The sequence below is a fragment of the Thermobia domestica genome, chromosome 5 (assembly GCF_964235325.1).
Source record: "Thermobia domestica chromosome 5, izTheDome1.hap1.1, whole genome shotgun sequence".
In the NCBI taxonomy this organism is placed as follows: Eukaryota; Metazoa; Arthropoda; class Insecta; order Zygentoma; family Lepismatidae; genus Thermobia; species Thermobia domestica.
Genome location: NC_137458.1, coordinates 2,251,785 through 2,276,578, shown reverse-complemented (window position 1 = coordinate 2,276,578; position 24,794 = coordinate 2,251,785). Strand labels below are relative to the sequence as shown.

Genomic DNA, 24,794 nt, shown 5'->3' with positions numbered 1-24,794 from the left:
AATTAAAAGGGAGATAATGACGGTCGAAGTAGTTAAACTGCAAAGCACGGCAAGAAATATTTTACATGCTTCATTAGCCAGTCGACTTACATACATACATTTTTATACATATGCATCAGACGATATTATTGACTGGTTAGATGGGAGGGGAGGGAATCGTTTTCGTACAGCGGAAGCAGAAGCAGATGATTGAATGCAATTTTATGTTCACGGTTTACAAAGATAACACACATCGAATTTTGAACACAATCGATATGAAATTACATTAAATCTTTAATTTTTACGTCCCACAGTTATGCCGGCTAGGCTAAAGGAGACGGTGAGGATGCGAAATGAATGAAGAAAGTGGGAGGAAACTCGAGCACCCCGAGAAAAGCCACACACACGGTGTTTGTCCGCCACAAAGCTCACTTGGCGCGAGCTGGGATCGAACCAGGGACCCTATGCACTGGAGGTGAAGACTCTAACACTGAGCCACCGTGGCCTCTTGAATACAATCGATAAACATACATTTCATTGGTATAAAGTTATCAAAAGTATAACGTCGATGATTGTGATCGAAAATAAAATTGAGAAATCCCAGTAAAGCAAATCACTTAACAACCGCAGCAGAAAAAAAAAAAAAAAAAAAAAAAACGAAATTTTTATAATTATGTTCAACTATGTCTCACATACCTAGGTATAATTATCAAAAGCTCTTACTACTGCGGAGGAAGAAGAATTACATTTCTGGGCTTTCAGCTTCTATGGCCATGTTAGCCCGTCACATATGAGGGATGATATTATCCGAGGAAAGGGAAGGAAGAAAGTAATCTGGTAGGTTACTTTTATTTTTGTTTATTTATTTATTTATTTTTACATATATGTCAACACTTTTCCCTCCCCTACATTGTGCCATCAAAATAAAATGACGAAAACATTCTGGATCCGAACCTGATCTACGTTGAGAGTTTGATCGAGATTGGTCGTTTGGTTCAAGAGTTATTAAGTCTTGTTTATTTTTTTTATAATGTCTCCTCCTCCCCCTCCCCTAAGCTCTACCGTCAAAGTGAATAACTAAAAGCACTCCCAGGCCAAAACTGCATCGACGTCGAAAATTTGAGCGAAATCGGTTGGGTGGTTCAAGAGATTAAAAGTCACAAACATAGTCACTTTCGATTTGAATCTGAAGTTTTTTGTTCACAGACGCCGCTATTAATATATAGATATTGTTATTACTAAAAACAAAACAAAAAAAAAAAAAATCTCTATAGCAGAATGTTTCACAAAATATTTCTTGTCTATATCCTGTCTAAAATGCCACACAATTTTGAATTCACTCCCATGTACTGTATTTGGAATCAAAAGTAAGGTTAAAGGCACAGCCTTGTTCAAATACTCTTACATAAACGTCAAAAATTTCGCCGTTGATTCCAGCAACAGACGACCAGAGTTCTAATGAGTTTTTAAGTACATGACATCATCAACTTCAACGTCTGGAAATGACACATTGGAGTCACACAAAGAGATAGAGAAACCGTCAAATGTAATTAGGAAAGTTTAACGTTGCTTATTATAGGCTAAACAGGGACACAGATCGTTATTTTAACATAAAAAAAACACAAACAAACAAACAACAAAACAATATTCTTTTCTTTTCCAAAAAAGAATTCACTTAGATGGTGAAATAATCATATGCTTCTTTTCTTTTTTTTTTTTTAAAAAAAAAATCTACAGCTGTATTTTTTCTTTCGTTCCAGGACTATTTTGTCCTGGAGCCAGTGCTACCCTCTGTAGTTTCTGTCAAGAACATTAACCATGTCATAATTCGTAGGTATGCGACAGTTAATTATGCTCTTCGACGCCGGAAGCACTGCGTCTCACAACACGAAATCTTTCCATTTCTAAAACCAAATTTTCTTGTTTGTTGTGAGCAAAAATGAAAACGTATGTCACAACAGTTCGATTAATTTTTAGAAAATCTTATGCTCCAACATTATGGTATGGTATGGTAATATATACAGTGGCGTATTTACGATTTTGTTTCGGGGGGTAGCTTTGCCTGGAAATGTCTAAATTCTGCAAGATATTCCACTTAATTTGCTATAATAAGTAAGATTTCAGGGGGCTTAAGCCCGAAAGCCCCCTCCCTAAATACACCACTGTATATATATATACACTGTATACACTGTGTATATATATGGTGTGTGTGTGTGTGTAAGAGAGAGAGAGAGAGAAAGAGAATTTCTATTGGTTCAGACACGCGCAATCAGAAATCTTTGTTAGGGATAGAAGTTTTCTTGGGGGGGGGGGGGCTCCAATATTACACGCCACTGAGTATATGTAGTTATTGGTATTGAATGGATATTATTATGCACCCGAAAAGATGATAAGTAATTGTAAAATATTTCCACCTATATGTGTTTTTTAAAAAAGATAGCACTAGATTGTTTTTATAAGATTAGCCTAGGTTAGGTTAGGTTAGGATTTAGATATCTGGAATTTCGGCATCTAAGGCCATTTAGCCCGTCACATATGAAGAATGACGCCGCTCGGCGAGCACACTATCCGGGGAGATGAAAGGAAGGAAGCGGCCTGGAACGTATAAGTGATGTACCAACCCGGTATTTGCCTGGTATAAATGAGGAAAACCTTATTCAGGATGGCTAGTCTGAAAAAGCTTTTTGCACTTTTCCAACCGAGTGCACCCATCGGGAATCGAACCCGGAACAGTTCGTACCGAAGGCGAGAGCGTAAGCGACTACGCTACACGGGACCACTTATAACAGAAAGAAGTGTAAGATAAAATTTTCGTACTACATCAATCATTTCCCTGTTCAACAAATGTAATTGGATTGAGAAAGTGCACAGATATATGTTGAGTTAGGAAGTTTGGAAAGATATTCGGACCCGGTGGACCCCGTGGGTGTGCCCTTGGGTTCAGCTATTTATTGCCCATGAGTAGTTTAAGAAGATAATGTGCTGTCATTAAGATTTCATTTCATTTTAAAAGATTGTTTGACCTGTCATAGCTCATGAGACTTTAGTGGCAATGTTACGAAAGAAACAGGCGCTTTCATCTTATAAACGAAAATCATTTTTCTACTATTTTCATTCTGAAATCGTGGCACACACAAGCATGTATATTTTGGGCTATATTCATACACACACACACACACTTACATGAGGCACACGCGAAGATAACCGTGGCCCTGGATGTTGATCACCTCAATCGGCGTAAGAGGAGGGGAATGTAAGAACCTATACACAGACTAAGGAACGAAAAATTTGCATACCGGGGTTTCTACCCCCTGCAGGGAAATGCAATAAGCAGCGCGGACGATACGTGAGTTTTGTGTCTTCCGAAGGAAAAAAAAAAAAAAAGTTTGTAAAGCAAGGGAAGAGGGGGATGGGGGAGGAATTGTAAGTGGAAGCAGAAGGTGTTCTTCCTAACGAAGAACGAACATTTGGGACGAGCACTGGCTACCTGTGCAGCCCACAGCCATGCAAAGGACGCTCCTAATGACGTGATACACGCATCAAAAACCCAAAAGAGAAAAAGGTATATATATATAAAACAGAAGGTTAGGCAACAATGAACAAATACGTTCAAAGCAAAAACCTTTGGCTCAAAAACTTGGGAGTCTTTCCGTAATCGCTTGACTGGGAGCTACCTATCGGCCACAGCAAAATCTTCTTTCTTTTCGAGTTTTTGATCCACAACTCGATTTTCATTTGGTTACTCAGTACTCCAAACTAGGGCTGTTAAAATAACTAGAATAATACTTCTTCTGTTATTCGAGCATTTGTTCGAATAATTTACGTTATCCGAATAATTGTTCAAATATTGGAAGAATCCAATGGAAGCTAGAATTCGAACGACATAATCTCTACCAGGAATCGAACCGGTAGGCAGGTAGGCCACAACGAAGCCGGAACAATTGGTTGAATAATTGAACACGAGTAATATGAATCAACAGCTACACAGTCATGAGTGATCCCATTTACCACGTACAAAGACTCGAAAAAAACAAAGAATCAGAATTTCGAGGCAAATAATACAAGCTATGGACAAATGAATGAATACACTCTTTGTGTGTCGTTGCGCGGACGCATCAAAAGAAATTATTGTGCCAGCTTCTCGGAGATGGTCATACAAAGAGCAAAACTCATACATATGTGTGTATTTAACCTTGTGGTTCTTTGTTTTTCTTTTTCCATGAGTTTACATATGGCTTTATTTAACTATTTATATAAAAGTTATTTCGTTCTTCTTAAGCAGATTTAAAACATACATACACACAAGGAAAACCAACGGATATGAGTAGTGGAAAAAATTGTAGTAAAATATGTGCTTAAAGCAAGTTAATTTCCATAAAGAGTGTTTATTACTTTATTTTCAAAATAAACCATCGTCAGCATCAAAGTTGTTCTGCCATTACTGGCAGGTCATTTGCCACGAACAGAGAAGCTTCATGTACCACGCTCTACAGTAAACATCTTCGCCTTATCGCTTCCACATTTTACGCTCCTCGGCTAACCGGTTTGACTCATCATTTCCACACACCGCGCTCCTCAGCTAGCCTTCACACACCTGCTCCTCGGCTAACCTCTCCGCTTGATCATTTCCTCACACCATGCTCCTCAGCTAACCTCTTCGCCTTATCATTTCCACACACCACGCTCCTCAGCTAAACTCTCTCTCCGCCTAATCATTTCTACACACAACGCTCCTTAACTGACTTGTTCGTCTCATCGCCACAACCACACTCCCCAGCTAATCTCTCCGCCTAATCATTTCCATATATTACACTCCTTAGCTAACGTCTTCGCCTTATCACTTCCACACACTACGCTCCTCAGCTAACCTCTCCGCCTAATCATTTCCATAACTACGCTTATCAGTTAACCTTTCCGCTTAATTATTTTCACACATTAGAAATAAAGATGGTGTACGTACTCATCATTTTTAATACCGACTATCAATATTATTAATGATCCGTGTTTTCGCATTCGATTCCCGGTGGAGATAAGGTTTTGATTCAGCATCATTAGACAGTAGGAGAGCTAAGATGGAGGGAAGTCAGGATACGCTTTACCTCATTTACCTTTCACCATCCCTCAGGATGTGGTTTCTTCTCAGACCTATTTCTTGTTGATTAATCCATTTTATAGAGCCGTGGGTTTTGGTCCGAGGAAACAGTTCTCCTATTAACATAATTTTACGTACGAAGGACAGCTAAATAGAATACACTACTTCCATTCCATAGGATAACGTTCGTGGAGAAACATGTAGTCAGAAGATGGTCCTCGTTTTAAAGCTTTTATTTATTATTTATTTTTACGTAAACACTTACTGAGGATTTTAAGACAAATTGCATTCAAATTATACCAAATATTAAATATTCACAAATGGAATGAGGGGACCCACATGAGCTTTGGGGGGGCCCCTGCCCCCCAGGATCGGCGCCCTTGTTATCAGAAGCTTTCTAGAGCTAGTGGCCCTCACGTCTTTTATTCACGTGACTCTCCATTTTGACGAACGTGAGTCCAACATTCTCCCCAAGGCCCGTGTCCTCAAATTGGACACTATACACTCTTTAAATACAACTTAATTGGACAGTATTATGAATTAAAGTACTCCTGCTATTTCTTCTGCTAAATCGGCCATATTTACAAGTTCAACAACCAAACAGAGGGCTGTGAAACAAAGGGTAGCCAACTTTATTAAATTGAAGCAAAATTATTTATAAAATTAAAATTAAGTTTTTTGTAAATGTTTTTATACATTCCTGCTTTTAAGAGAATACCGAATTCGTAAACGAAAATATACTACGCTTCTTTCTTCAGTTATTCGTGGGGATGGGTCTTTGTATGGATGGAGATGATACACGAAGAAGAAAGAGAAAAAGGAATACAATAAAAGAGGAGAGGAAACAGCCTGTGCTAACTCCTTCGAACCTGTCAACAGGTAGTAAGACTTTTTTTTATTATTATTATTTCTCAAGGACGGTAGTGTCTTTTCGACCTGTTGCAGACCCCAACCGTAGCACAGTTGGGAGGCAGCTGGGTTCTCCAAGACTACAGGATGCCCAAACACTCTCTTTTCAACCTGCGCGACGGGGAAGAAGAGGGGAGGAACCCATAACTTTACAAAAATTCCTTCCCTTTTCTCATTGGCACTCTGGTCCCCCCATTTGAAAGTGGCACTGACCTTGCGTTCGGAAGAAAACACTTCTCCTTGGTTTGCAAACCGAACTTCGAATTGAAGCACATGTTTGGATGAAATTTAAAAACGCTTAGAAAAAGCATTCTCGTCAAGTAGAACGGTTTTTATTCTGCCGTCGATTGGATACAATGTGGCAAGTGTCTGCTGAGAACAGATATAGATCAATATTTTGACACCTGTCTGACAGCATGCGTTTGAAGCCAGAAAAGGAAACGCGAACAATCATGTCGGCCGGCGTATGTTGCAATCAGTATTTTTCACTTTTCTACTTTTGACAAGCACAAACTCCGATGAGGAAAAATATAACATTAAAGGCATTCGCAATCAGTGGCCGCCCCTTTCTTGCGCATAGAAACTCCCAAGTATCACGATCCACAGCTTAATTCTTGGCCTCTACCTAAAATGATCTGTTTTAATGTCCTTCGATTGTAGCCCCTTCCTGTTCTCGATCTTCTTCCTTTCACTGTACCATGTATCAAGTCCCTTAGCATACAGTTCTTTCCCACCCAACGTCCTCTTTTTTTCTCTCTGCACACCAGGAAAATGCCGGGATGATACCTAATATAGGTCCCAGGTTGCTTCCTTTATTTCCCCAATCCTTTCTTCCTCCCGAAGTCTCTGAATAGTGTGATCGCCGAGGGACGTCTCATCACTCATACGCAGGCCGGTAGCCAGCCCAAAAAATGTAGGGGGGGCTCCGGCTGAAGTTAGGGGGGCTCGATCCAACCATATCATAGTTGATCACGATAGTTCATTTGCAAGCCTACCGTGAAAATTTTAGGGAGACTAGCAAACATTTAGGGGGCCCTCTCCCCATAGACACCCCTTGGATACGGGCCTGCTCATGCGTGACGGGCTAACATGGTTACAGATGCCGATAGCCCAGAAATCCTAATTCCTGACAATTTCCATTTCATTTTCGTGTCTGCCTCAAAATTTGTAATGAATGAATACGCTATCATTTAAAGTTAAGCTCATTAGGTCATCTGAAGCTGTGCTCATCTTCCACAATTAACAAAAACATTAAATTTATACATAAAAAATGAAGTTTTATGCTAACACCTGAAGTTAGTCATGAAATAATTGTTATCCTCTTTGCTTCTTTGAAAAAAAAATCTAATTAGAGCATTGAAAAATGAGAGTAATGTGTTAGCTCCAATTGCAAAAGACTGCAAGTCATGGAACACTTTTTAATGCATAATTATATTTAATTAGTTTCTAACGAGAGGCATAACACAAGAGCCTAGTGTGAACTTAAATATGTACCGTATATCGCTTCATATTTAGATCTACTTCATATATAAAGTATTTGTGTAACTACCAAAAAGGAGCAGAGAACACGTTAAGTGCGGTAACGGAAGATGTTCTCCCGAGAGACTTTATGCAAAGACGTGGTTGATATTGCGAGATGACTTCTATACCAGAAGCACACAGAAGCAATTTAATAGAAGTTAACATTCACTGTTAACCAAACAGTTGAACTTAATCTAAAAGAAAATATAAAGAAATCTATTATTCTACTCAGGGATTAAATTCAGAGGGGGAGAGGAATCAGTCCTTGCATGAATTATATTATAAAAGGCGTGGCTGTCCATAAAATTGCTCAGTTAAAACTAAACGGTACAGGTCTCAAATATATATTGAGGAATTTGAAGCTTAAAATATATAAAACAATAATAATGCCTGTTGTTCTGTATGGTTGGGAAACATGGTCGCTTACTCTGGGGGAAGAACGTAGACTGAAAGTACTTGAGAACAAAATCCTAAGATGAATATTCGGACCCAAGAGGAACGGGAATAGGGAATGGCGGAAAGTTCATAACGAGGAACTACCCAATTTATACGGTTTACAAAACATTGTTAGGGTCATCAAGTCTAGGAGGCTTAGGTGGGTAGGTCATATAGCCAGGATGGAAGAAAGTAGAAACGCTTTCAAAGTCTTAACTAGAAGACCAATCGGAAAACAACCAGTAGGAAGACCTAGGCGCAGATGGAAGGACAATATTAAGATGGATCTCACAGAAAAAGGAGTACAAAATAGAAACTGGATCCAGTTGGTTAAGGATAGAAGTCAGTGGAGAGATTTCGTGAATGCGGCATTGAACCTCCGGGTTCCATAGGCCATAGAGTTAGTTAGTTAGATAATAGATATTTTGTATTATTACCATTATTACTTTACTTTTTAAGCAATCGTATCAGGTTATACGAATATATTAATATTTTACAACATACTATATATTGCCTAAGAGATACTCGCAGTACTAAAAATAAAGCTATTATTATTATTATTACCTAGGTATTATTGGTGTTATCTGAAAAAGTTCTACAGAATTCTCATTGTGATGATTCTGACTATGTTTATTCCTGATATGTTATTTTTCATATATATTACAAAGAAGAGAGAAGTGTCAGATTACCGTTGAAGAACTCTTTATTATAAAACTTTGTTGTTGTTTCGCACAAACTTACGGGAAAAGTGATGTTCAAGTGACTTTTGACTTTACTCGTGAAATGTTATTTTCATGACTTTGTGTGAGAAATTACAATTCTTTTTTTCTTTATTTTTTTCTTCGCCATTATTAAATTGGATTCGTTTGCCACAAAAGAAACTGCATTTAGTCTATTTAATAGAAGTTCTATTAATGATCTACAACGAATCTCTTTATCTTGTTGCCAAATAGAAACAAATTACTATAGGTACCAGAATTTTAAACAAAAAAAATGTTATTTTATCACTGAATTTTATACTTGTTTCGTATCAGGTTGGATGCTTTATGCAACTTATTTCAAATTATATATTTATTTAATTTATAAATATAGTCCCTTCACACTGATCTAATGGTTAGGTGTGTACTTTTCTTGGATATGGTCTCGGGTTCGCTTCTCGGTGGGAGAACAAGGAATGCATGACGGTGGTTTGGATTCCATGTGCTCGAAAGCAATGCTAAATGTTGACAAACAACAATTTATAAACACAAAATTCCTGGCGTTAAAGCCTACGAAGAAGTGACCATAGCCACAAAAAGATTTCCATTAGGTGATATGTGGTCAGCGCCCTTATTTTTTGTTTTCGAGGCCAGGGACTGCTCTCTCTTCAAATAGCTACCTAATTTTCTAAGACAACGCCGAAAATGATATTCCATCGGCAGCCGAATGTGGAATAACGCGAATAACATATCAACTACATGAGAGTATATTATTATTATTATTATTATTATTATTATTATTATTATTATTATTATTATTATTATTATTATTATTATTATTATTATTATTATTATTAGGCTGGGCGTAGTTCAGCCGGTTGGTAACAGATGGCGCTGGAGCGGTTCAGGCTCACAAAGTGCTGTTATGACAAGTGATTTGGTTTGAATATTATTATGCAACTGTGAGCTATGTTTAAAAATGTTTAAGAGACTTTACTGTAATATCATAGAACTACATTCTTAAGTAAAATAAAAATAAAAAGAACATAGTATACTAAAAGACGAAAACAGAAAATTGAATTAATACGTAGCGACAACATTTGAACTTTCTAACCCATAATATCATTCGCAAATACATTTTTACATAGTTTAAAATCGGATAGTAGTGTTCGGACGTGTTATCACAAAAATAAACATTACGTATAAAGAGCAGAACATAATAGCTTCTGAGGGCTTACCACGCGAGAAATTATTTTCTTTTAAAAAACATATATAATTCCTTGAATACAATGCTATCACCACACAATATGTAATCTGTTTTTCAATAACAAAAAACCCCGTGACACATTCTAAAACAATTTAAACGCTATGTTGGCTTAGCCTGGTGAATGGGTGTAGTCTTTTTTGTCTAATTTAAAGCAGAGCCTGGTTAGACTTCACTTTGAGGACTATGAGAACGTAAGAATACTTTTGATTCTACAGAGAATATAACATCGGTGGTCATTTTATCTTAAGTTGACAGACGTTTCGGAACCGCAACGGTGCTTTCAGGAAATATTAGTCCTCGAAATGTTCCTGTTTCACAAATTTCCTTATTATTTTCATATTGTATGAATTTATTAAGGTTGCCCCCGTTGTCTGTGTGTAAAGGTCGATCACGAAATGCGCCTAGAATTTTAGGAGACAGAGAAAAAAATAGTACAAAATTCAATTAACTAAAAACAACGTATTAATAAAAATCAGTACTGGGGAGGGGGCTTGCAGTTTAAGTTTAGAAGTATATATGCTTCTTCTTGGTGGGGGGAGGCATTTAAGGACAAATCAGAGGACCAAGAGAAGATGGCCGCCGTTTACGTCTAATTTTTGCAATTAATAGCACTTTTATGCATATTTATGTTCAACAACACTACAATAATTACTACATTTGAATTCTAACCTAGACTCTACAATTTAATTACGTTAAATTTTATATATTCTACGTAGCTCCGGAAGCAGATCTTATACAACACAAGATGTCACTACAAGTTTTGTACCAATAGCCCTCATGCGATTGACAAAGTTTCATTTCTTGGTTCTGAAAACGAGTTTTTGGACCAATTACATGACAGAATTTCTCGGAGAAACTGGAAAACGGAATATTTATGAATAAAATTCATTGTCTGGAGAATTATATCTACTCTCCAATTTCATAATAAAACGTATTCCATATGAAGCTGGATTATGTCTCGAATATCTGGAAGTTCTAGTTTTGTTTGAAGTATTTATGTATTTCCACACAATTGAGCTAAGAACTACTCGCAGCTACAAACACAAGCGGCGCCAGGATTTTGATAATGTGGGTGCAGGGTAGGATGGGTCAACACATCCTAACATTGTTGCCAAAACTCTCTGAACTATTGAGCCTTAAAATCTCAAAAATAATCCCTAAGTTATACTTAAAAAAAACTAGAAAAACACTGTATGACAGTAAGTAACATATGAGAAACTTAAGAAGTCACTCAAATATATTCAAACATAGGAAACAAAAAATATGCAAAATAGAAAGGATTATTGTAGGAAATTTGAAAATCAAAGTTAATGTTGGTGCAGCCGCACCTACTGCACCCACTGTGGCGCCACCTATGACTACAAATGATTCCAAAAACTAAATCTCAGTAAAAATCAATAAAGAAAGAAGGCATTTCTTACCTTTAGAATGCAGTGTCCAACAGGCTCACTCTCTGCGACGGTGACGTTGTAGAAGCTCTGATCGAAGATAGGTTCGTTGTCATTGACATCGTGGATGGTGACAAGAACAGTGGCGGATGACGAGAGGGGCGGAGATCCGCTATCAGACGCTACAACTGTAATTTGTGGGATGGGATCTGTTTCACAGTCGATTGGGGAACGAGTCGTAATAAGACCTGTCTTAGAATCGATTTGGAACCATCCAGAATGAGTTTCTGGTGTGTCCAAAATAGAATACGAAATCGCTGAGTTATTACCCTCATCTTTATCCAGCGCGGAAAGCTGAAACACTGAAGTACCTGGATCCGCTACTTCGAGCACATTCGCATAGTAGACTGTTCTGTCGAACTCCGGGGCATTGTCGTTGATGTCTGTTACCCGAAGATGGAAGGTTCTTGATGCATGCAATGGCGGACTTCCTTGGTCTGTTGCTATAACACTAAGCGTGTAATTTGGCTTCAGTTCTCTGTCCAGAGGCAACGATACGATCACCAAGTAGATAATGTTGTCTCGCGTTGTCAGTCCGAAGTGTCCTTCTCCACCTTCCAGAGTGACATTCACATTGGCGTACTCTTCCTTGGAGTCGGGATCGTTCACAGATATGCGGGCGACAAATTCCCCCGGTTGAGCGTTTTCCGAAATCTTGGGTGTGGCATCGTCACTCAGGAAGATGAGATTGATGGTCGGCTGATTGTCGTTCACGTCCGTCACACGGATTGAAACAAAGGCGGTCGTCTCCAAAGGCTGGACGCCGTTGTCTCTGGCTACTACAACAAGCTCATGCACTTCCTTCGTCTCGAAGTCCAGAGGTCGGTTCACCGCTATCTCTCCGGTCTTTGAGTCGATCCTAAACATATTCTCCCGGTCGCTCTGTCGTCTGTTGATGGAATAGGAAACGTCACCGTTCTCATTAGAATCCGTGTCAGTCGCAAACACCTGCAGCACACTGGTGCCTATTGTCGCATTCTCTGGGATCGTTGCGAAGTAACGACTCTGGTTGAAGATTGGCTGATTGTCATTTACGTCCTGTATAGTGATATTCACTGTCATCGAACCTTTCAAAGGAGGATTTCCACCATCAAATGCCTCAATCACTAAGCTATAAAACGCCGTCGTTTCCCTGTCCAAAAATCCATTTATCTGCAGATCCAGATAAAGCACACTGTCTCGCTCCCGATGCGATGACAGACGAAATGCATTGTTGATGTTTCCTGAAACAATGTTGTACCTTTGCGTATTGTAGACTCCAAGATCAAGGTCTCTTGCAGGATGCAACGTGCGTTTAACGTCTCTCGGTGTATTTTCTGGAAATTCGATGTTCATGACAGGTGTCGGGAAGGTCGGAGCGTTGTCATTTTCGTCTTTTACCTGAATCACAACTCGAATGTTCTCACCGCTAAGAGGAATGGCTACCAAGGAATACGAACTTCTCACCTCACGATCCAACACGATCTTTGTCCGAATTTCTCCTGTTGCGTGGTCGATATGTAAATCTGAATCTACTGCACTACCAGGCACAGGGACAATAAGATAAGGAGGAGGAGGAGGTGTTGAACTACCAGGGTTACTTTCCCCAATGAAACCAATGCTTGTACCAACAGCCACGCCCTCTGAGATCTCGAAATCACGAATATACTCTCCATGAATGGGGTCCACAATAAAACATAATATAGAAACCAAAGTTGCGACTGTTAACAGAACAAAAGAGGTCGCTTTTGGTGGAGTCCTTTGATGACCACGTTTCCTCGTGGTTCCGAGAAGAGGTAACACAAATCGACAGCACCACCAGCGTCTTGTGGGGAAATGCCAGCAAGACGTCGCCATTCTCTTCTGCGTTTGTTCGTCGAAGCATCCACAGTGGACTCTGTCACTTGATGGAATCATTGTTGTTATCATCGCCTCGCCGGTTTCGTGGCAGCCACGGGATGGCTACAGGACGCAGAGAGGGAGTTTACCATCCCCTTCCACAACACATCACCACAACAACAGCAGCAGATACTTGGCGGTCACCACCACTCATCATTCACCACCAACGACACCAATAACAACTCTCAATCCATTGTTCATCGAAAGACAATGCTCCTCCAGTTTCTCCAGTTGTCCTGCAAAAGAAGTAAACATCATTTTAAATACATATGAAATTATATATTTTTCTTAACAGTACATGGAAAGCAACAAGACTACATTTTACTGATTATGTTCAAGAAGAGGTAAAATTTTGAAATAGTTTACATCAGGCTCTTTGTGACGGAATTCTTAACATAAATGTCGCAGGCCGTCTTGGTTCTTCAGTCCTTTGATTGTATGGAGAAATATTCTTTCTGTGTACTTTGAAATGAATTAGGGTTTCATTTTACTATAGAGGAGCCCAGCAAGAGAAGGTCTCTGACAGCTCGCAGCAGTGTTGCCACTATTTACGTCAAGGCTTTTTTTTTCGGTGCATCTGTAATGGCAATTCAATTAATGGTGTAAGACAGAATGACCGTGGTTGGTAACCCTAGTATCAAAGTAGGGATTGTATTTTTCCTCCGCATGTGGTAAGAAACTTCAGAGACCTTCTCTTGTTAGGCCTGCTATAGTATTTTCTTCAAATCAGTTTAAGTGCCTGTTGCGTTGTTTTGTATTATACTGTGTATACAAATTTTGTATTATTGAAATTACATGTGATTTGTCAATGTTAAAATACATTTTAAAAACAAATCAATAAAATCAAAGCATCACATTTCCAGTTTATTTCTGAGAAAAAAATATATCTTCCCATACAAATCGATGGGTAGAAAAATCAAAGCGGCACAGTTCCGTCATCACCTTTTCACACTTTTCACAATATTGTGGAAATAATAATAATAATAATAATAATAAAGTATCAAAAAATCTCTGAGTTGTTATTTCTCACTTAGAAAATACTACTTTAATCTAATACTGTAAGATCATGTTGAATATACTGTTGTTTCTAACTTGAAATGTTTCCACAATTTATCTCAAATTATTATCATTGTTTTCCTGTACTTCACTCACTCGTTTCTAAAATGAGGATTACCACTGTTTTCCCCATGACATTCATATATGAAATTATCACATTCAATAAATTGCAAACTATTATGAGATACGTAGTAGAACAAAACGCTTGTTATAACATAAACATATAAGGATTCCTATAATATAAATAAAAAGGAAATGTAAAGCAGTAGAATGTATTTGCTCTCAATTTTGTGTCTGTGTTGTTTTCTAAACCCCAGGATAGAGACCGTACAGCTACAGATTTTACATACAAACGGAAATAAATAGTTAGTTGCTTATTCATGTACGTATTTAACAGTAGCGTCAATTCAGATTTTGCCACCGGGGGACGACATAAGTGTCACTTTTTTTTATTAGTATTTAATTTATTAAAAAAGCTATGTGATTCTTATACTCAAAGGAGTAGGACACCCATTCCCTGCCCTTCCCAAAATAACGCCCCTGGTACTTGCGTATTTTTCTTTCGATTGCCTTCTAAATAAAATGTTTCGGAATGCTCAAGTATGTCCATATTAGCTATAACATTATATTTTTTATCTATTAGAGAAGGCCGCAGTAGCTCAGTGATAGACCTTTGGTGGTGGGGTCCTTGGTTCGATTCCAGTTTGGGCCAAATACTTTGTGGTGGACAAACACCACGTGTTTTCTCTTGGTTCTCCCTTTCCTCCCACTTTTTCATTCACCATTTAATTCATTCCTCATTATCACACCGTCTCTTTAAGCCTATAAGGCATAATCGTGGAACGTAAAGCTGCAAGGTTTCGTTTCACTTCCTTAATCAAAGATGTGCAATAATATTTAAACATCATACAATAGTTTTTTTTTTTCGTAAATGTATGTACGTTATGCTTTGACAGTGTACAATTGGAATAAACCATCTGTACATTATGTAGTTAAAATTCATGGTTTTGGCAACATTCAGTTAAATTGGCAACGTTTGTTTTGGCTACATTTGATAGTTAAAATACAGCTTTGTAACATCTTAAAATGAATCAGTGAGACAATCTTTTAATGTGAAAAAAAATCTTTCTTGACGCACTATACTGCGTCAAAACCAAAGTTATGTCATAAGACGCACATACAATGTCTCAAATTTTCTTCTAATACAGTTATCGTTCTGTGTGTGTTCTCAGAACAGTATCTCAAGAAAAATATAGAATTTACATAAAAGATAGCTTCCCAAGAACTGGGATTTGAAAATTATCTCGGAATAAGATTTTTGAAACGAAATTCTTTAATAATTTTCTTTAAACGCTGGTTTGAGCTTTATTTGCAAATAACAAGCTTACGTCAAATAACATGAACAAATTATTATTTTTCCGCTTCGTAAACGATCTGTAGCGGAACAATTTATACAAAAGAATTTACGTAAGTCTTCCTTTGCTTTAACTTCGTATTAACACTGACATTTTTATTAACTACATTTTCCACCAGAATTAAAATTAAGAACAAATTCTTGTTCTGTGGGCATGGTTGCACTGAGCAATTAAGTACAATTAAATATTGTAGTTAACAGTGGGGGAAATCAAACCATTTACAATACAAATACGAACTAACATTGTTCTATAGGAGTTTTAACTTATATTTGCTGATAGGCATCGTGGTTCTATCTAGATGGGCAACTTCTTCCTTCACCCTAGACGCGCTCCTGCATATTCAAATGGTTAGATACGGATGCGTTTGGTGACAAACATCTTTCCATAAATGTTTTTTTTTTTCTTTCTTTTGGAGTTGACGCAGCATGGAGAGGCAATTCGGAAGTGGTTTAAATTAAGAAGTAGCGAAGTCTGGTCTAAAACACTTTGAATTACAGTTAATTATACACCACCTAAACTAAAAGCTAGCTACAAGTCATAATATTTCGTGAGATGTTAATTCACGGGAGCTTGCAGAATTGCTTTTTCATCTAATATCAAATTACGTCTGCGATTAGCTAGACTTGACGAAGTAGGGCTCAAAAATTGAGCGCCATCCGCGGTCACGAATGGCGAACCAGAGACCGAGTTCGAAATTTCCAGTGAAGTTAGCCAGTGCGAGTCTTATCGAAGACTTTAAGCCAGCCCCAATGAGGTTGGTAACCAATTAAATTGAGCAATAGTGAGCTTGAGCCCTTAGCAAATACAGAAACAGAAATGAGGTTAGTGAATACAATGCAAGCCTTATTTGAGGATAGTAAACAGAAGCTCGAGTGAATAGGAACCTGGGTAATGTTGCCCCCATGAAACGAGATGAGAAATAAGGTTTTCTCGTTTCGTCCTGTAAAATTTGCAGGTGCCTCGTTTCGTCTCAATTTTCAAAAAAGTTGTTGATATCTCGTTTCGAAATTTTTTAAATCATCTTGTTTTGTAAATATATGTACAAAATTTGTCCTGATTTTATTCTCGATCATCAGAGGTCCACAAAGGTTGTGATACAATATTTAAACTACATTTATTATTGAAGTAATATTATGTAATGACTTGATTGTAAACGTTGATTAAACTTCTTCCTTGTGTTCACCCAGTCACTTTATGGATTTATACTTTTACACTATGCAGTATGCTACACTAAACAGTGTTTAAGAAATAAGACTTTGGTGGGCAAGTGCTGTCCACGAGACCGGTGAAATGTTTCGTTTCGTATCGATTTTTACAATGTACTTCTCACCTCGTGGACAACTTTAAACCTGAGATAGTGGAAGTCTCATTGTAATTATGAGTCGTTCAGGCAGGGCCGTAACTTGTGGGGGCAGAGGGGCAACTGCTCCATCCCCCAAGGAAGCTCACCGCCGTTCGAGAGGGACCCATTTTAAGGCAAAATTTTCTTACTCCATATAAGATACGAAAGTGAAATTATAAATGAAGCATCGAACAGGTTCACTACATTACAGCAACAAAACAGCATACAAAAGATCAATAAAACAAAAATGACTCGTCGGTCCATTTCAGTAAAAAAACGGCTACTATTAGGGGCCCTAGAAATAATATCTATACGTATGGCTTTGAGATTTGTCAGTATTGCCCCTTAATTAATTCGTCATGTATGGAACGGCTCAGGGACATAACTAACGGCCCCGTAGATCTTGCCGTGCAGGAGGGCCCACAGGCTCCTGAAGACCCATAAAGAGTAAGGGAAAGATGGAAGGAGGGGACCCAAGAATGAGAAAAACAACTTTTCTAGGTGGCCCAAATACGCGTATTAATGCTTGCTCCCCCCTAGAAAAAAATCTAAGTTACGGCTCTGGATAGTGAGTGTAAACTCGTGAGAACCCGAGTGTTCCCGACACTGCAAAATTGCCACATGTGTTTCTGATCCATAAACTTTAATAAAATTTTAATGAAATACATAACTGGACACAAATCAAACATAATCCACATCAGATGATTACTTCAAAAACGACATGTCATTGTGGCGAAGACACTAACGGTACAAGATCATCATCCATGCAACACTTGCGGCATGGAAATAAACTTGCTGTCATAATGTATGTATTTTAACAAAGTCAGCGATGACTCGATGAAATATGTTCGATAAATTACTAAAGACTGGTGTGTATTTTAATAGGTAACACGTTCATCTCATGTTTTGACAATATTTCATAGTGAAATTCACGCACAGTAGTTTTAATTTGCAATAGTATCTTCCAAAATTATAAAAACTGCCTCACATAATAATAATAATAATAATAATAATAATAATAATAATAATAATAATAATAATAATAATAATAATAATAATAATAATATCTTTATTAGTATATTTTATTGAGAATCTAACAGCAAACAGAAGAAAGTTTCTTGTGTATATGCGTAATTCCTATTTTGGGTACCTTTTAGAGAAGTTTTCAGATCTTGTTCACATAATGGGTAGCTTTTTCGTTACACCAGTCTTGTGTGACGCATATAATACAAAAATTTACAGAGATAAATTGCTTTCAGGGTTTATAATACAGATAAAAAATGATAAAAGATGTAATTAAATTAATCAAGTCATGTAAGATGTTAAATGCAGAAAGATGTTAAAATCGTGCACCATGTAAAATGGTTCCGCTAGACCCTCTTTCAATCCCATTATCCGATCTCTGCAGTCCCATTCGCGAAGAAACAGGATGTTTACAAGAAAAAAAATATATTTTTATATTCCTAAGACAGTTTTTCTTGATGATGATTTTGTGAAAGCTCCAAAGATTTACTTATTCTTGATTACAATACAATTAACTAATAAGTTACAACATTATTGCCATGGGAGTGTACTTTACTTTTCGGAAAAAGTATAACGAAAGAGAAATATCATTTGTCACAAAAACTTCAATAAACCACTCTAAAAATGATATAGTTGGAACAACCAGAAGTATAATTGAATGTACGAATATGACTCCAACAATACTTATAGCTGGGAGGACAATATTATGTGGTTAAAAGTACAGCTGTATCAACGAAATGTATTGCTGTCGAAGTCATTTTTATAATGGTAACAACTATGTCAATTATGGTACTTGTAATTATAAAACTACCACATAATTGGAGATAACAAGACCATCACAAGATTTTATAATTACAAATACAATAATTGACATAGTTGTTACTATTATAAAAAATGATTGGAACAGCAATACATTTTGTTGATCCAGCTATATTTTTAACCATACAATATTGCCATTCCAGCTATAAGTATTCTTGGAGCTATATTGTTATATTGTTCCATTCAATCATACTTCTGGTTGTTACAACAATACCGTTTCTAGAGTGATAAATATAATTAAGTAACGAAATCAAAAGATCACCAACGCAAAAAACTTATATTAATAACCTTGTAATTAACAATAAGTCTATTAATAGCCCTCCGTAGTCTAAAAACTAGCGCGTATCTTTGCGTGTGATCGCGGGTTCGATTCGTGGTGGGAAAGCACAAAAATTTAATTTCACAATCATTGATCATCTGTCTCCTCTAGCTTAAAAGGTATAATCTTGTCGCCTTCAACTAATACTTATAATAACAACAATAATAAATATAAATATAAATAGTTTTATTTCATGCATATTAACACATGTTTTTTGCTTTGGTCCCCTTTGGATTTTTTTGCTTAAAAGATAAAGCCAGAATCAGCGATGTTAGTATAATTTACATATTTTCGCTCTCCTTTTTACAGTGTTCATTAAATTATTTAACCCCATCCGCCGCCGCAACTCGACAAGACGAAATATTTGGAAGTTTATTAATTGGAGTTAATACACCACAAAAACACTATAAACACGATTTCAACTATGTATGTATATATTTTAAAGTTTGAAAGAATAGCGTCTTATTTTTGGTATACGAGATTTCTAAATACAAACTTACATGTTTGTTGAGAAAGATGAATAAATCTATCAGTGTGTTAAAGCAGGTTATTTATCCTTCCATCTACTACAACAAAATATTTCTAAAAAGAAAATTTTATATTTAAAAAATATGTAATATATTCTTGTGTGAATAAGGAAAAATAATAAATGAATGTCATTTCAATTTATATTTTAAAATAAAAACAATTGAATCAGTAGTTTTGAAAAGGTTCATGATGAATCAGAGAGGTAAAGATATGAGAACATCGGGAAAAATTGTTTAATATTTGAAAATTCTGACTGATATGATATGATCGGCCTCTCTTTGAGAAAGTAGTTTTCTTGTCATTGCACAAAATGAACAACTTGTGAGCAATTGGTGTTACAATAAAAAGTTGGAAAAAATTAGCCAAATAAAAAGTTGGACTAAAGAAAAATAGTAATTTCCTGACTCACGATTTCTTCAAAACTACTGATTTAATTAAAGATTCATACCTAAGCTAGGACCATTCAATAACACAAATCAAAGACAAACTAATTTTATTTTGTGTATTTTTCGAGCATCACAAAAAATGTGATGATGAAAAATAATGAGTAAATAACGGACATAAAATCAGTAGATTTTCCTGAAATATTTTCATTATTTTTCTGGAATAATACACAAAATACATTCGCGTGTCTTGTGAATCTTTGTTATAATAATTGGTTACAGACGTAATATGAAATATCTATAGCAACAGATATTTATAGTCCCCTATCTCCGGACAGTTGCTATGGCGTCTTCCCGATAGGGTCTAGCTGTGCCATCCAGAGGTAAAGTGAGAGGGAACGAGGCACGACGTCCCTCCCCCACTTTCAAAAATATATATGACGTCCCTCGACTTGCTAAAAACTAGAATAGACAAAGATAGACACGGCGGACGGTGTGACGTCATGCATATCCCTACCTTTTCAGGTCCACTTTTACCTCTGGTGCTATCACCCTTTTCATGAACCTGGTACCACGTATACAAGAATACAGTAATTATAACTTCATTACACAAAAATTTTAATACGTTTTTTAATTATTTTTCTCCAAAGGTTTTTTAAAAAATGAGTTAACTCCCGTAATCCCGTAATACTACACACCTCCCTTAGTCGCTACGACGCGACGTGGCGAATACTCTGGTCACACCTGTCAAAGAGGCCAGAAATTTCTCGCTGGAACAACGACACATCATCCTGAAGATGGAATGCAAACTAAAACACAAAAAATGAGCCACTTTCAAAACAATTATATTTAATGTATTGTAGATCTTTTTTTCTTTCTTTTTTTAATTACGATTTAAATAAAAAAAAACTGAAAAACGTAGTTGAAAGTGTGCTTTAGTTTTTAAATAGAGAGAAACGAAAGCGGAAGAAAGTGCGGAAAATGTGTTTATAAAAGTATTCAGTGATATTTTTACAAAAAGCGTTTTTTTATTATTTCATTTGGTGTTGAAGGAGAACTGGCCCCAACAAGAAGCCAGTTATATTAAAAAGTGTTTTTTCTATTAATATCTTGCAGCCAGAGAGAAGTTGTTTTCTTTTCTATTGCTAAGTGACTGTTCTAAAAGTGTGACTTTGTATCTTTATAATTAGTGAAATAGCAGAACAATTAGCAATTGTTTTTATAACAGTTCCTCCATGTGTATACGCGTAGTTAATATATTTACATTCGCTATTTATACTTGCTTGTTTTTTCCTTTACTATTTGAGGATTAAGACCTAAGTCACGTCACAAACAACAGTTACAGACCATCAGATGAAATTCTTCTCGAAACAAGGATACACAAACACAAAACTATTTCAGACCGCTCTAGTTTTAAGATGATATCTAAAAGCTACAATTTTTTATGGTACATTGAGGAGATTTTCAGTAATAAAGGCATTGGTCTACCAAAATCATCAAGGGTTGCAAGAAAGAAATAATCCAAGCAGAAAAAAAGTAAAGATATACAATCATAGCAAGCAAGTTACGAATATACCTCCATCGATAATTATGCGAAATCAAATTTAGAAGTAATTTTAAAAAAAAAGGGGCTTTCTGATATCTAACAAACTTTCCTCGAATAGTGACGCCATGAGTTTCAATCCCCTGAGAGGAATGAATTTATTCTCCTCTTCTACCCTGGTCAATTGTTTCTCAAATTGTGCTTGGACTAAAACAGTACCGTAGTCATGTACTACGGCAATTGAATTGAGAGTAGCAAAGAATACAGAACAATAGGAGAAGTAGAGGTGTTAGGCCACACTGCGTATACGTGAACAAAAGTAAAGCACACTTGGTGTGTAATACTGCCCAGGCCAAGGGGTTATGACATGTTTGTAATTGGAGTACACCATACTCTATAACCAGCTAATACTTGTAGAATGCGCTTAGATTTGAATAGCATATGTCAAGGGAAGGATTTAACAATCTCAGGTGAGGTTCAGGCTTTCACACAAATGAGTATCTATGTGAACTTTGTGGTGGACATACACAGTGTGCGTGAGTTTTTTCGGGGTTCTATTTCCTCCTACTTCCTTATTCAATCATTCATTCATCATCATCGACTCCTTTAGCCTCGGCGCACAACCTTAGGTCGTTAAATTAAAAATGGTATTCTGGGGAAGCCTGAGAGCAATCGCGGCCGAAGCATGATAAGGACAACACATTCTCTAAGATGTGGAAGTTCTTGGATATAGACGTGCGGAGACAGCTTTTCACCGACCGTGGGAATATACAATTTGCAAAGTAAGATATGATAGGGAATTATATTCAAGTTTTTAAGGGTAAGTACAGTGAAATATTTTATAGTAAATGTATTATCCAATGTAAGTACATGTATCGTCCAGTTTAATAACGATCAATTTGAGCAGAAGAAATTTTTATTAATTTTATTAATTGTACCATAACTGTGCGCGAACGACAGCTTAATCACCAAAGTAACTGTTATTTTATTTATTTTTGTAATGTCAACATTTCATTAGAAAGACATTTACAAAATCTTAATTGGCAGTCTAAATCTCTGAAAGAAGAGGATATTGAATTCTTATCAAACGCATAATTTAAATTACAAAACCATTTTTGCGTTTGACTTCAGATATGTTTGCAACAGAAAATGATGGAACTTCCTGTCTCATTTGATACCCTCATAATCTTCTCACATGGTAGAGGTTTCAATGTGCCGGATCTTTAAGCCCGGGCCTGGCCCGTGAATTTATAATGTGAAACCCGACCCGAGTCTGAAATATGTTTTAGCCTATAAGCCCGAGCCCGTGTGAAAATCAAATGTGCCCGAAATAAACCCGAATTACAGAAACTTAATAATTAACTCAAAATTGTATTTTTATTTACAGTAATTCGGAGTTTAATTTTGCAGTTGTGCTTTAAAAGTTCTCCAGAAAGAACGGTGCGATAAATATTGTTTACAGAATATGTACAAAGTTAGGTCCGAGAAATATGGTTGTATATTTAAAAATTTGCGGCCCGAGTCCGAAGAGATCTATACTTTGTAGGTCCGAGTCCAACCCGCGGGACGGACCAGGCCTAAGTCCGCGAGCTTGGCCCAAGCCCGTGGAGACCTCTATCACACGGTAAGACACAATGTAATCAAATAAAGTTCTATGCTTCTAACATTAAAAACCGACAAAATTTTAATCACAACTGTCCGTCAAACGCAGTAATACTCTATGAATTAATTTTAATGATTACAGTCCAAATCACGACAATAATAATAAAAAAATATAAAAAACAAAAATGCTAAAATTGTCAATGAATTTAACCATCCACGTAGTATAGTTATCGGCAAGGAAAAGTCCACGAAAATAATATTCACTTCCAATGTTAATATATTCTTAGCATAGCACATAATAATTTTAGCTGGTGACATCCAAATAACAGTAGTCTGATCAGAGTAATTTACAATTCGTGTTTCTTTGACATATGCAAACGGTTTCGTTGAAAGCGGAAGAGAATCATTTCATTCTGGCTGTCACACCTGTGGCACCACAAAACTGTTATTAATTCAATCATCTTACAAATATTTCCATCAAATGTCTCAGGATGTTATTATATCATTTGTTTCACAGGTGACTTTAACAATATCATTTATCTCGTCAATTTTTTGACTGGATTTAACACAGCAAATATCTCTGCTTCTATTTGATCTGTAAAGTTATGACGCCTCTCTCTCTCTCTCTCTCTCACACACACACACACAAGTACACATATTGCATTGTCAAAATGATAATATACCTTTAAAAATAGTTCTTAAAATATGTAAATTTCATCATATTACTAATTTATTGGGATCAAAAGATCCGATATATTTCAATCAAAAATTTTCTTGTAGGGTTTATATCTAGAGAACTACATACAGTGTAGCCAAACCCAAATTATCACTTAACTCAGTATGATGTGATTATTCCGTAGAAAATACGAAAACTCGATTTAGGGGCTATTCAAAAATTTTGTGGCCCCTGATCCAAAAACTAATTATTGGCGAAGATCGTAATCTTTTGATCAATTTTTGGTTTTCCTAATTCCTTGTTAATAATTGTGAATTTAGTTGTAAGATCCTATCGTATTATAGACTTACTATATCATGTAATATCTAATTGAAATATCTGTTACTTGTTATAATTTTTAATTAAAGATTTTTCTAATTTATTAAAATATTTAGTTCTATTTCTCCAAACATTTCAAGTAATTAACTTGTATTTTCGTTATGTAAATGTAATGTCTGCAAAATAAAATTATAAAATACTTTAAAAAACCAATTTCGCAAAAGTGAGAAATTTTAAAATTTCTTCTTAAAGTTTGATAAAAATACAATTTACATATGTAATTAGTATACTTCTACATAAGCGTAAAAAAAGTAACATAATTTGCTACAATTTAGCAAGTAACATTACGGTGTAAGTTTATACATTTTTAAAAAGTAAGTGTATTAATGTCATTTTCTACAAATAAAATTTGATATTTATAATAAATCCTTTACTTTCCAAATGTACTGTTTGTATCTTTTTACGTTATGAGATATTTAAAGATTAATGCCTTTTCTCCGCTGTAAATTATATATATATATATATATATATATTTTCTATCCA

At 36.3% G+C, this 24,794-nt stretch overlaps 1 protein-coding gene across 1 annotated transcript in view; it reads right to left on the bottom strand.

Annotated features, from left to right (window-relative positions):
• Positions 1 to 24,794, bottom strand: part of ds (dachsous cadherin-related 1) — a 635,615-nt gene that overhangs the window by 586,818 nt on the left and 24,003 nt on the right. Inside the window, exon 2 of the mRNA XM_081758114.1 lies at positions 11,323 to 13,463. Coding sequence (XP_081614240.1) covers positions 11,323 to 13,257 — 1,935 coding nt within the window. The 5' untranslated portion in view covers positions 13,258 to 13,463. The remainder of the gene's footprint in view (positions 1 to 11,322; positions 13,464 to 24,794) is intronic.